Source organism: Mchenga conophoros, linkage group LG1, assembly GCF_057382185.1.
Source record: "Mchenga conophoros isolate Kocher_MC1m ecotype Shallow Benthic linkage group LG1, M_conophoros_male_GT1.1, whole genome shotgun sequence".
Classification (NCBI taxonomy): Eukaryota; Metazoa; Chordata; class Actinopteri; order Cichliformes; family Cichlidae; genus Mchenga; species Mchenga conophoros.
The window spans coordinates 40,573,083-40,587,216 of NC_140526.1; the positions used below are offsets into that span (position 1 = coordinate 40,573,083).

At 41.6% G+C, this 14,134-nt stretch overlaps 1 protein-coding gene across 1 annotated transcript; it reads right to left on the reverse strand.

The window, feature by feature from the left end:
- Positions 1-1,636: 1,636 nt before the first annotated feature.
- On the reverse strand, positions 1,637-13,608 carry sh2d7 (SH2 domain containing 7). The gene is made up of 6 exons (XM_085281365.1): positions 13,454-13,608; positions 12,286-12,375; positions 12,041-12,206; positions 5,146-5,385; positions 2,387-3,028; positions 1,637-2,298 (listed from the first exon to the last, which is right to left on the reverse strand). Exons 1-6 carry the CDS (start codon positions 13,606-13,608, stop codon positions 2,254-2,256), a joined length of 1,338 nt encoding a protein of 445 aa, XP_085137491.1. The 3' UTR covers positions 1,637-2,253.
- Positions 13,609-14,134: the final 526 nt, after the last annotated feature.

Genomic DNA, 14,134 nt, shown 5'->3' on the forward strand with positions numbered 1-14,134 from the left:
CACACCACTCTCTGAAGGCCTCCACTACTGTTCTCATCCCCAAAATGTCTGGTCTACACAGGCTCAACGACTACAGACCGATAGCCCTAACGTCTGTAGTCATGAAGTGCTTCGAGCAGATAGTGTCGCTGCACATCAGGGACTGTCTACCCTCATCCCTTGACCCATCTGTAGAGCGCTGACCCATCTTGAAAACAGGAAGAGCTATATAAGGATGCTCTTCATGGACTACAGCTCAGAATTCAGCACTATAATCCCAGACATCCTGAATCCAAATTAGACCACCTCCACACCCCCCTGCCACCTGCTCCTTGATCAAAGATTTCCTCACAGGACTACGCTCTCAGCCCCTACTGTGTGCCCTATACATCTATGACTGTACCCCAAGCCACCCAACCAATATCTTTGTCCCCCCGGACCTGCACTGGCTGCACTTACTCCGTGTCTTGAGAAAGGATAACCTAGAAGCTGCCGCTGGCCTTCTACCGCTCCTCAGTGAAGAGCGTGCTCTCCTGCTGCCTTGGTGTTTGGTACACACTACTGAGAACTGCCCCAAAAAAATCATTGGCTTCCCTCTGCTTACCTGGAAGCAATCACAGGTGACTCCTTGCACCCCACCCACCACATGTTCGACCTGCTGCCCTCTGGTTGGTCCATCAGGTCCCACACCTCCAGAAGCACAAACAGCATGGTCATCTCATAAATGAGATCAGTACAGTGATTCCAACAAGTGGATGTAAGACAGAGTGTACGGCTGCATTTTTCAGTATCATGGTGCCTGTAAACCATCTACATAAAAAACAATAATTAAAGATAATTAAAGAATTGAGACCTACAGATAGCTAGTGACTATAGCTAGTTATAAATAATAAAGTGTTAGCACACTTTATTATTTATTTTTTACTGACTAACTAACTTCTTTTTAAAATCACCCCCTGTAGGATTTGGAGTTTTGTTGATTTTGCACTGGCTTCACTTTTTACCCTGGTGTTTGTCAGTTTACTTTACCTAAAACCACAAGACAAGACACTGATGCCAAAGGACACGTAGAAAAATAACAACAGGAGCATTTCTAAGCTCTTCAAAGTACTGGGTGTACTTAGGTATGGTTGTCTCTGCAGCACAGTTGCCCTTAATGATCCAGGGCCGAGTACGTATCAGTTTGTTTCAGCATCTCGCCTCCTTTCTTGGAGTGGATACCCTTTTGAAAAGTGTTGTCTGTTCATTGGTTAGGAAGTGGCATACTGTTTTCACATATTTGTTATTTCAACTCAGATAGCCAAGTTTACTATGTCAATATGTCTATTTACTCTGGAGAAGGCTGTAAAGCTGAGAAATCTGTCCAGGATGGGTGGATCAATCAGTAGAGCTCACTTCTATCTGATGACAATACTGAATTGAGTTGCTCAGGATATCCTGAATCTTTCTGTCAGTAAGCGCTGCCGTTTTGTTAGCTGGCGTTCATAAAACTTTGATCTAACATTGTTTGACTCAGACACCTGGAAAATTAATCCTGACATGATGTGACAATATATTCAACCTGTTTAGAGGGAAAGTGATTTTTAGGACACGGAAGCCTAATATTAGCTGTTGTAATGTTAGCCCATAACCACCCGCCTCATTGTCAGTTGGTCTTTACTTTATTGATTTAAAGAGCACTCTACACAGGATAAAAACCACAAAGTGCTTCACAATAAGGGTCGGAGACAAAGGAGACCACAGGTCTAATCTGCTGAAAATAAGTAATTGTAATAAATTGTGAGTAAATAAGAATATTTATGGATGTTTTTGTGCGTTACAGCCCTGAGTTTGATTCAAAGGATCTGATGATGTGAGTTAAAACAGGGCTAAGATCAGGACCTAACGTAATGATTTCAAACCTTTTTCCCATTCAAATCCATGACAGCAGTGCTGAGATTCTTGTCAACAATAAAATCCAAGTATTTAACAGCAGGTGTTACAGATTAGACATTGTTCATATCCAAGGACCCAACCTCAGACAAAACCAATCCTTTCTGATTTAAAAACATTTGTGATTGGGTTCAGTCCCAAAAAACCCTCGTCTGTCCAGCTCAGGGTTTTTTGTAGCTTTGATTTTCTTAATCTTACCTATGTGTAAGCCTCTTATCTTGACTTTATCTCTATCCCTATGTCACTCACAGCACACAGTCATCTGCATATAAGAACAAATAACTGGAGGAGCAATGTTCATCTCGTTTATATTAAGGAGGTTCTCCACAACAGATTCTGCATTTATTTCTTCTTGTAGTCAGGTAGGAATTTCTTCCACTTCATGTTCTGCAAACAGAACATAAGAAAAGTTCATATATTAATATTTTGCTGCTTACAGTAAGAACTGGAATACATAGTATTCTTTCAGGCTTACACTTTTACTCCAGGTGGACTTTGACTTCTTGGTCTTCATGTCGTCCAGCGTCTCATAAGTGTTGCCTTGAACAGCAGCTGCCTCACCAGGGATCTGCTCGTAGGTGTCATCTCGCAGCCTAGCAGGAGTTGTCACCGGAGGAACCTCAGCATACATGTCATCTCCTCGCTGGGTTGAACCAGACCCCTCAGAGGTCTGGTACAGAGGGTTGGATCTTGATATTTCCTGGTCATCATTGTGCTCTTCTGACCTGATCACGCTTTCATGGGGTGCGTGGAGGGAATAGGTTTGGCAGGTAACCCTCTTTCCTGGAACAGGCGATGTCAGAGACAGGCTGCTGAGCTGGTTGGAGTACTCCTCCTCTGTGGTGTTGTTGTCCAGTTGTGGTAGGGATTTGCTCCTGCTCTCTACTTGTGTCGACTGAGAGGTTGTGATGCCAGGAAAAAGATCACCAGGGTACATTGTGTCAGTTGCATCAACCGAGTCTTTGTTAGACATTACTGCTGAATTTGTGTTTGCCATGATTCCATCTGCTCTGTATGCGTCCATCTGGGATTTCATTGGATGTGAAGTTGTATCAGGCAAGGAACCACTCAGGGTAAATCCTAGAGGAATCCCTCTTTTTGGTCCTGGAGGCATACCCTTAATAAAAATGAGTGACAAAGTAGTCCAGTTACACAATTCACTAGCATTTCTTTAAATTAAATAAATTTCATTAGATTTTATTGTATTTAGCACCAATTCATAACAATATTTGCCTCAAGATGCTCTATATTTGCAAGATGAAGACCCAAACCCAAGAATCACATGATCTACTTTTACCAAGGACATGGCACGATGGAAAAGAAGAACAACTGACTGGACGTTGAGTCATTTTCACATAAAATTTTGACTTTTAGTCTTCTGAATGAAAAGACGAACAACAATGAATTTTAGTCAAATTTAGGCATCAAGATCAACTAAATATCGTAAGATTATAGTTGACTTAATCTAAAGTTGATTCAGTTAACAAAAATATTAAGTGTCCAAGTTTGACCACGTTGCTCCAAAAGCAAATTATTTTCCATGAAATCAAATGTTCATTAAACGTTCAAGTGTTGAGATGTTGTTGTGTTTTTACAGAGCATGGGAAATAGGAAGGTTATACTGTTCCCTGAGGCAAATCAATGTGTGTGAAAGTTTAGCAAACAAGGAGATTACTTCTGATTGAATCACTTCCAAACTCGCGTCACGTTTATACTCAACTTCCTTTATGATTTGTTCTCATCTCTCCAGAATATTTTCATCTCATTTTCACTCGTTGAAAAATGTGTCAATTCATTTCATCATTTTTATCCTTCTGCATTATTTTTTATTTTACTTATCATTTTGCTTTCATCCGAAAAAAAATTGTCACCAAAATTAACAGTGGATCTGCCAGAGGGCAGGACAGCAAACTGGAACTGTAGATATTACACAACATATTTAACATTCATCTAAAGAGCTAGTATTATCTATGGGTGAAACTGAAACAGAGTCTGAGATTTTATTCTCAATAAAACTGAGTAGACCTCAGAACAGGCAGGACTTTCTGATGTAATTGTGATTTTAGCAAAAGTGACATGCAGGTGCACTGTCCTGCTGAAAGTCTCCATCAAGTAATTCTATGGCCATGAAAGGCTGTTCAAGCGCGCTCTTATTAGGCTGTACATATGCAGGAAGCTGCAAAACACCGTTCTGTGTCATATATAAAATTGTGGGGTTTTTGTACGTGTGTGGAGTCGAGTAAGGAAACACATTTTCCACACATTAGTAAACCTTTGTACCTGTTTGCTGAAGTTAATTAAAGCACACCAAACCAGATTCTGTGTACTTCAAATACACAGTGGCTAAACAGAAAATTCAAGACCACTGTTACCCTGGCCCAACAAAGATCTCTTCAACAGCAAGGCATGTAATAGAGTAAGAGTAAATTAAATACAGGCCTCTCTCATACTGGATGGCAAGACTGTAAGGTGAAAGCATAGCTCCCATCACTGACAAACTAATAAGTTCTAAACGTTATCAGAAAATTCTACAGTAAAATATCAGGAGAGTGGTTCGTGCCATAAACGTGTAACAGCTCTCAGCTCCAGACAAACAGCGCAGTAACTGTTTAGTTGCAGTTCTTGCTGCTCAAAAGCATCACACCCGATACTGAAAAGTTCACACTTTTCTCTTACAGAAATGTAACACTGGATCATTTTCTTTTTTTTTGGATCAGTGCTTTATTTGTCTGTATTACAGGTCATGTCACATTTTAGGTCATATTTATGCAGGTTTCACAAATGTTAAGAATTACTGTATTTTTGGTCCATGTTTGTAATGCAGTTCTTATCATATACATATGAAATATAGCTCTCATATTATGTTACTTTGCAATCTTTGTTGTGTTGATGCACAAAATGAGCTTTAACTGTGAAGTTGGATTAAACTGATTTTGCTGTTGGATGCTGCCACTGAAAGCAAACATTTAATTATTGTGAAACTGTGTTGCATACCTGCACACATTAGCATAATTTGCACATAAGTATGCACGTGCAGTGTTTTACACAAATTTTCTCCTACATGATTCTTGAGCTATTGAATAAAATTAAATATAAAATTGTAATTCCCTAAGAAGTATTTTGACTATAAAGCTTTGTATGTGGTGAGATGCACACTTTTAATTACATGTTATGTAATTACAGCACTTATAATTCTGTATTCTTCAAAAAGGACAGTTCAAGTGTCCAGCTTACCTGGGAAAGAGACATTGCATCCACAGACACCGTCCCCGTCAGCCTTCTGGCTGTGGATTTCGGTGGTATGGGTGGCTGCACTGCAGGAGGGTCATTTTGCTGCTGAATCCTTTGATTAGTACCCACATGGCTGTGATGATCACTTTTCTGATCCCACAGAGTCCGCAGTGCCTGCACGCTCACCCCAGACATCTGTTTGGTGTTATAGTTCACCACATCATACAGTTCATTTGTGTCCACCTGAAAATCACAAGCAACATTATTGTCTAATAAGAGCTTCAACAAGCAAAACCAGACAGATCATCTGATGACATGACATCAAATTCAGTCACATGTTAAGGTATGATTAGCTTGTGGAGACCAGACTGCTGCATTTAAGGATTAGACATTGGACAAGATTAAGGTTTAAGAATGAATTTGCTATTATGGAACTAAACATGCAAAAGATTGCAAGAACTTGACTGATGCAGTGGGAATGAACATCTGGACCTTTGCTAGCAACAAGAACTTTTGAACCAAGCTTTGCATACCCAGGGATGGAGCCATCTGACCAGCGTTATGATTTCTCATAAACTTGGTGAAATAAAAACAGCAGGCCCTTCTGTTTATCAAACAGTGTTTGGAAGACTCTGTTGCACTAATATGGTCTCAGAAAAAAGAAGCATTTGGGAATGTGTTCCTGTCCAGTCAACAAAATAAACTGAGAAGCACTCGGTAGTTTTTGTTAATGCTAACAATTAACAGTGGTGTTGAAGATGTAACTAAAATGGCCAAATACTTCAGGGCATTAACTGAATCACAGACAGCAAACACCTAGTTTAGTTTCATGAAAAAATGGCAATTTTTATCTTGCTAATAGTTTTGAATGGATTTTTCTTTTATTGATTAAAGTTTCTTCAGCTCTTGTTCTGTGACAGTCGTGAGTTAAACTGCTATACACAACAAAATCCGTCAGCTTAGGCTTAAGTGTTCTTTGGCTAGAAGCTGCTGTGAAAGTGTCTCAAAATGTCAAAGTGTACATTCATGACGGCCTGCAGGTGGCAGCACGTGCTCTAAAAACGGAAGTGACAAAAGACTAGAGGAGGCTGCACAGAAAATGGACAATATACAAGCTTCACCAGTGAGTCCTGAGGACATTAATGAACAAAGCTTGCTTCAAAATGCAAGTGAACAAAGAAGGAGGGTATAAAGCGAACAACTGATAATAAGTAAAAACGCTGACATATCTGCAGTCTAACATCCAAAGCACTACAGATGAATCTTGCTGCTCTGAACACAACAGAATGTCAACAGAAAAAATTCTTACTAACATCAAGGGAGACGTTTTAAAAAACAAATAAAAAATAGACGTATTACCTTATCACCAAGAGAAAAGCTGAAGTCAGACAGAACCGAAACATGCTCGTCATCACTTGCAGACAATTTAGAGAAAAATAAAAGGAAAGGATGACACTGACATTATGAAACTATGCTGACATAAGAAGTCACGTGGATTTGAGACAAAAGCACTGATGCATGTAAGCCAGTAACTGTTTTTTCAAAATCACATATAAAAGGCTAACAGGTGCTGATGGAGATATTAGTGCAGATATCACTCTGGAAGAAGAGCATAAGAAAGAAGCTTATAATGGAGAAAGACTACAGGTTGGTCGTATCCAGTCTGCTAAGAGCGCAGCACACCCATGTGACAGATCCATGGGATCTCCATCTCCTGCTGTTGCTCTACTAGCACAAAGTGTTTAGGACAGTATAACGCTGAGCAGGCTACCCACACCGGAACCAACAGTGTTCAGTGGTGAGCAAATCCAATAGAAAACCTCCTTAATGTCACTGATAGACCAATAGGGCATCTCTGCTGCTGATTTAAAAAATGCATTGGTGGCCCCACTTGTAATGTCTACAAGGCATGTTCTGGAAAAAACATAATCAACAATAAGGTCAGGCATTTGTTTTTCAAAGAGCATTTAGAGAGAAGCTATCAAACCTGTCAAAAGTACAGACGAAAGATCCCAAAGGAACTTTACAGACTCCATGAATGGTAGCAATGCCTTATGTAAAGGGCCTGGAAATATTGAATGACAGTGAGAAAAATCAGAAACTGCCTGTTACAAACGCTTTAATAGAAGTGGAGAGTTTCCCAGTTTCAGTGCCATAGTGTCATCCCTGTTGTGGAAATCATCTGGAACCCAGTTACCTTCAACTCTGCTCTTCGTCCAAGTTACGCAGCGACAGTGAGAAGCTAAAGGACATTAAAAGGACCAAGCACCAAAACAAATGTACACTGTGACAAGACATCAACCAGATCACATGGGGAACACCAAACTCACATCAGCTTCACAACTGCACAAACCTCATAAAAAGGTCTCTAGAAGACAGAAGGACGTATTTGACGGCTAATGAGCTGTGCTATGGCTTTTTGACCTCCTAAGACCTGAACTCTTCCACAGCATGCATTTTTAATTTCTCTTTGCTATTTGGGCTGATTGGGACCTGATGAATGTAAAAACAAAGAATTACCTGATTTTTATTTTTTTATTTATTTATTTTTTTTACTACCTGATTTTCGTTTCTGAGAAAAAATCCACATATGAGGACATTCATTTTAAATTTCGATATACAGTGTATAATATAAGTGGTGGATATTTTCATCCAGACATCCTAAAATGTGATGTCCACATACAGTGGGGCAAAAAAGTATTTAGTCAGCCACCGATTGTGCAAGTTCCCCCACCTAAAATGATGACAGAGGTCAGTAATTTGCACCAGAGGTACACTTCAACTGTGAGAGACAGAATGTGAAAAAAAAAATCCATGAATCCACATGGTAGGATTTGTAAAGAATTTATTGGTAAATCAGGGTGGAAAATAAGTATTTGGTCAATAACAAAAATACAACTCAATACTTTTCCTGGTGTCCTTCCAAAGCTCTTTGGTCTTGGCCATGGCGGAGTTTGGAGTCTGACTGTTTGAGGCTGTGGACAGGTGTCTTTTATACAGATGATGAGTTCAAACAGGTGCCATTCATACAGGTAACGAGTGGGGGACAGAAAAGCTTCTTACAGAAGACGTTACAGGTCTGTGAGAGCCAGAGATTTTCCTTGTTTGAGGTGACCAAATACTTATTTTCCACCCTGATTTACGAATAAATTCTTTACAAATCCTACCATGTGGATTCATGGATTTTTTTTTTCACATTCTGTCTCTCACAGTTGAAGTGTACCTCTGGTGCAAATTACTGACCTCTGTCATCATTTTAAGTGGGGGAACTTGCACAATCAGTGGCTGACTAAATACTTTTTTGCCCCACTGTATGTGGATGCCAGGTCCTAGGAGGTAAAAGCAAGGTCAGGTGTGAAGGATGTCAACACTGTGACACTTCTGTGAGAAAGCACAGTAAAACAGTATCTGGTCTCCATGTGACGGGTTACACCTCTGCAGCACACACCCACCTCCCTCCTGCCTATCACCAACCATAGATTAACCCCTCAATAGTGAAACAGGTCTCCTGATTGGCTGCAACTGCCCCAGAGCACTAGCACCCAGACGAGTGATACTTTGCAAAGACGATGAGGGTTACACTGTTCAAACATTTAGGGCAGAACACAGTTGTTGGTTTATCATCTTCCTTCAAGACAGACATGGTGAAGACCTTCTCCCATCATCTTGGTATATAAGAGATCCCTCGACTACCTGTAATACAGTGTGGAATATTGTCCACTATTGCATCCACATACAACCCACTGGGATGTACTACTACCCATCTTCTCAGTAGAAAAAGAATCCTGCAAGAGATGTCAAAGCACAGGATGGGATGACCCATTGCCTGAACATCTGAAACTATGGTGGGAGCAATGGAGAGAGGACTTTGCCAGTCTAGAGACAGAAGGATAGGCAGATGTTGAAAGCTTTGAAGGATGAAAAAGGGACTGCATCCTTTTTTAGATGCAAGCACCATCACCCTTATGGAAAAGATACATATAAATCTTATAGAGTTTTTATCTGTGAGTGAAACTTGTATGAAAAGCATACAAGAGTGAAAACAGATATAATATCCCTAGAAAAAGTATATAAAAGAAACTTGTATGTTTTGGATTCTTACTAAAATGATATATGAAAGTGGCCACTTTCATGAGTAAATCATATACGCCTTATAGCAGCAGCAGCAGCTGTCTCAGTCTCAGTGAGTAACATGCTCAGGTAAGAGCTGTGTTACAGCAATGTGGAAGCACTCTTCTGGACAAGCTCTAAAGCTGTGCCGAGCTTCATTATACATAGATAATGAAGTACACCGTTTTCCCACATTGGTTGTAAATAGCACGCAGTGGTTTTATATGGTTTTATGTCCCCTCCAGTGATATACCATCTACTGGCTCATGAAGATTAAGTCAGTTGGTTTCATCCCACACCTGTCAGTGTGTGGTCTGTTGGAGACCAAGTAAACCTATGGAAGATAAAAGAATGAGCAACCTCCCTACAGAGCGAATGGAATCCTTCCCACCCGCCACTTACTGTGGTGCCACCTTTGAGTTTCTGTGGCGTAGACTGGTCGGCCCATTCAAGACCAAACAGGGATGCGAGGAACACAAGAAATACGCCCTGCTGTTTACATGCTTTAGCTCTTGTGCTGTTTATGTTGAACTGTTATGGAATCTGTCAACCAATGCTCTCGTCAGTGGTTTGCATTGCTTTTTTGCACTATGGCGCTCAGTCAACAAATTAAGTGTGACCAAGGAATCAGTTTTATATGTGCCAGAATGAAATGAAAGCAGCTGACGTTCCTCATAGGAAACCAATGTAACTGTGCAGCAAACTGCTTGGAGCGCTCACTAACAGTGATGATACAGTGTTCTGTAAAAAACTGTTTCAAGTTACAATGCATGTACAGCATCAAATGAAATAGTCGGGAGTGTAAATTGCCTCCAATGCAGTGTGCTGTAAAGGTTTGTAAATTTTGAAATGCAGTTATTTCTTATTATAAATGTTTTGAGCCTTCCTGTAATAACATCCATCCATCTTCTTCCGCTTACTCCGAGGCCGGGTCGCGGGGGCAGCAGCCTAAGCAGAGAAGCCCAGACCTCCCTCTCCCCAGCCACCTCCTCCAGCTTATCTGGGGGAACACCAAGGCGTTCCCAGGCCAGCCGAGAGATATAATCTCTCCAGCGTGTCCTGTGTCTGCCCTGGGGCCTCCTCCCGGTGGGACATGCCTGGAACACCTCACCCAGGAGGCACCCAGGGGGCATCCTTGTCAGATGCCCGAACCACCTCAGCTGGCTCCTTTCGATGTGGAGCAGCAGCGGCTCTACTCTGAGCCCCTCCCGGATGGCTGAACTTCTCACCCTACCTCTAAGGGAGAGGCCAGCCACCCTTCGGAGGAAGCTCATTTCTGCCGCTTGTATCCGCGATCTCGTTCTTTCGGTCACTACCCACAGCTCGTGGCCATAGGTGAGGGTAGGGACGTAGATCGACCGGTAAATTGAGAGCTTCGCTTTTACACTCAGCTCCCTCTTCACCACAACGGACCGGTGCAGCGTCCGCATTACTGCAGCTGCAGCCCCAATCCGTCTGTCGATCTCCGGCTCCCTTCTCTCCTGTAATAACAAATGTCTTACTTTGACTGGAGCTTTACACTCGTAATTACAGAAAGGTAATAAAAAAAGTCTAAAACAGCAAAGGAAGCTAGAGGTTACTGAGAGAGAGAAATGAAACACGGAGAAACAGGGAAAGTAAACACGGAGTTGAGCTTCATCTAACATGGCAGCGAGGTTAAATATGTCTGCTACATGTGTTTAAGCATTTGGGGGGTTTTGTATATAGAGGACTTGCTAATTTTCTTTTGCTAAGAATTTTTAATATACTTTTCTTTTGTTGTTGACATGTATGCTGGTCTGTGATAGTATGAAGCTAAGCTGCTGAAATAAACAGAGTTCAGGGTTAAGTTTTCTTCAGCCTGGCAGTGAGCTAAACACAGTACAGGAACAGAGAGAAAAGCAAAGACATTCCAGATATTTCAGATCTGCTCTCAGACGCAGAACGGAAGGCAGATCTCGCATTTGCTGGAGATTTGCATTTCTGCCTCAGACACTGAACCTGGTTTTATACACTCCTTTTTTCTCACAGAACAGGAAAGCAAGAACTTAAAAGAATTCGTGTTTTTATTATGCATAATTGTAACCTCTTTTTAAGATGAGAAAAAGAGAAGACAAAAAGGCAACAATCCCAGTTTCTCATGTGGCCCCGTGAGGAAATCGGTTGTGCACCTTCTTGGTTGTGGGGCGATCGTGGCTCAAGAGTTGGGAGTTTGTCTTGTAATCGGAAGGTTGCCGGTTCGAGTCCCGGCTTGGACAGTCTCGGTCGTTGTGTCCTTGGGCAAGACACTTCACCCGTTGCCTACTGGTGGTGGTCAGAGGGCCCGGTGGCGCCAGTGTCCGGCAGCCTCGCCTCTGTCAGTGCGCCCCAGGGTGGCTGTGGCTACAATGTAGCTGCCATCACCAGTGTGTGAATGTGTGGATGTGTAAAGTGCTTTGGGTCCTTAGGGATTAGTAAAGCGCTATAAATACAGGCCATTTTACCCCTGGTTTACATCTATCAGAGGCTGTCTGAGGTCACAGTGAAGTACCCATTAATGTCAAGCTCCATATTACTTTGGGGAGGTTTGTGGTTCAGGTTACATGCATCTTTTTACTGGGCCTCTCAGTTCATTGTGTGGCAGTGTAATCTCTTGGGTTATTTCCTGTGTCATATAGTTCACACTTCCCAGTGTTTTCCTAATTCTGGGACGACTGCTTTGGGGCTTCTTTGTTCTGCACCAGCCTAATCAAATGGCTGTTTGGTTCATTCAATCTGCCTTCTGTGTCTTGTGCTTGGGTTCCACTTCTATAAACCCTGACAGCCTCACCTCATTACAGCTGGAGGTCAGATATTCTCCAAAGGGCTGGATGGCGCTGACCTTGTAGTGTTGGATCAGCTCGGTGAGACTGCCGTATGTCTGAGAGTCTCCTGATATGATAAAATGTCCGTCTTGATTTTGGGTGATAACAAAATGGCGGCACCTGTCATTACCCCTTGGGAGAAGGCAGAGAGAGGAATGAGGAAGAATACTGAAACAGTTCAACAAGGTCCAGTTGACATGCTTTGCCTTACTTGTAGGACAGGATGTAGCCGAAGGCTTTATCACTGAGACGAATGAGAAAACAGCCCATACTTTTATCCCTCAGGAGATCCTCTGCTTCCCTGCAGCGGAAAACAAAACCGATCCAATTGAACAAACCGGCAGTCAAACTGGATTTGAAACACGCCATGAAACTATTCATTTCACTCTTACATCACTCAGAAAACAGAGCTCTATTGATGCTGAATCCAGAGGTAACATTTTTAACGCTCTAAGCAAAATTCCTTGGAAGCGGGGACAGCCGTCTTCTGTTCAGCACAGCCACGGCCGTTCATTAAGAGCCTTCTGGTCATTAATGTCAACAGACTTGTAGCTAATGCGCTATAACTTACAACTAGCTCTCGACTTGTTTTTATGTCGAATGCCAGTCTTTAAGAAGGAGCTTTAATCTGAATAGTATGATGCGAGCAAAGACAATTCATATTTTACCTCGTTTTTGGCTGTGATATTAATTAATATGGATATTGGCTGCTTTTTATTTTCTGAATACAACTCCTGTTCTCCCAAACAGATGTAGCTAAACTTTTGCTTTGAAAAAGTCATTGAGGTAAAAGTTTGTGGGTGCTTTCAGCAAAACATGTTTAAGTATAAGAAAAAAAAGCTCTAAGTGCATGTCCTACTGCTGCAACACTATCTGCATCTCTATTTTATCCCAATCAGTGAAAAGTAATTAGAAACGGACAAATACATAATACGTTCACCTATATGTTCTTCCCTCGTCTAACACCAAGTCAGCAGTCCTAACGTGAGGCATGAGGTAGCATGGAATGAAAATGATATTCAAACTCTGCATTTCCTCAGTAGCTACCCACAAACACGGACAGTAAAACCATAATAGTGATGGGAGATAGTTACAGTATTTACAGTGTTCAAATGAAATCACAAGTAAGTGATGAAGCCCCAGTGAAGCAGAAATTCTTGAACTTCCTATAAAAAAGCCTAATTTTTTTCATGTGCTCAGTCATCTAGAAAGTTGATTCTGTTTATCTGGACGTCGCGTTCTCAGTGGGAGAAAATGTTTGGTCAGTCATCAAAGTGGCTTCTTCACTACGTCCAGGTGAACAGAATCAGCTTTCTGGGTATCTTCTCGTCACTAGTCTCTACGTGTCCTGAAGCAAAGGTCTTTTGTATGCTGCTTACTTTCTTGTAGCAAGGCCTTGAAACCAATCAGGGAAGTTTCCATTGTGCTGGACGAGCGGCGCCTGTGTCTCAGTAAACCATCGAAGCACCAGCTCCTTCAGGCCCCCTCCTTCCTGTGGTTCCATATTCAGCTCAACACCCGACCTCTTCTCCATCCACATCCATATGTGAGCTGCTGACAGAGCACAGGTGATACAGTGTGCATACTCTCTGCTCTGACGTAATACTTCTAAAGGAAGCAGAGGTGCCTCATTTGACTACTTCTGTCTCTCATCTGAATCGGGGTATTGTTGCAGTTTATCTAGTTCATCTGCCACCAGCTTTTCTGCCTCACATTGCACAGGCACTTTCATTTTACTATCTGTGTTCCTTGTTCCAGATTGAACTTTAACAGCTTGGCCCAAAGTAAATATTTCATTTGGTTTGTACCTTGGATTAACAGATCTATACAAAAACACATATAGCTTTAGATGACCTTCCCCCCCATGTTCCTTTTCATGTTTCTAAGCACACCCAGTCTCACTCTCTCCCACTGAGCCTATATAAAACTACTAATGTCACAACTTAAAGCACATTATGTGCACTGCATGCAAAGGATAGAAGTCCAAAGTTACATTGTTCATGTGCTATGGTCAACAATAATAAAACTTTAAAGACTATTAGCGAAAAGCAAATGCAGCA

Coding starts and splice junctions, on each gene's coding strand:
- sh2d7 (XM_085281365.1), bottom strand. CDS start 13,608: ATGGAGAAGAGGTCGGGTGTTGAGCTGAATATGGAACCACAGGAAGGA. Junction 12,207..12,285: donor GGCTACATCCTGTCCTACAA/GTAAGGCAAAGC, acceptor CCTTCTCCCAAG/GGGTAATGACAGGTGCCGCC. Junction 2,299..2,386: donor AGTCCACCTGGAGTAAAAGT/GTAAGCCTGAAA, acceptor TTCTGTTTGCAG/AACATGAAGTGGAAGAAATT.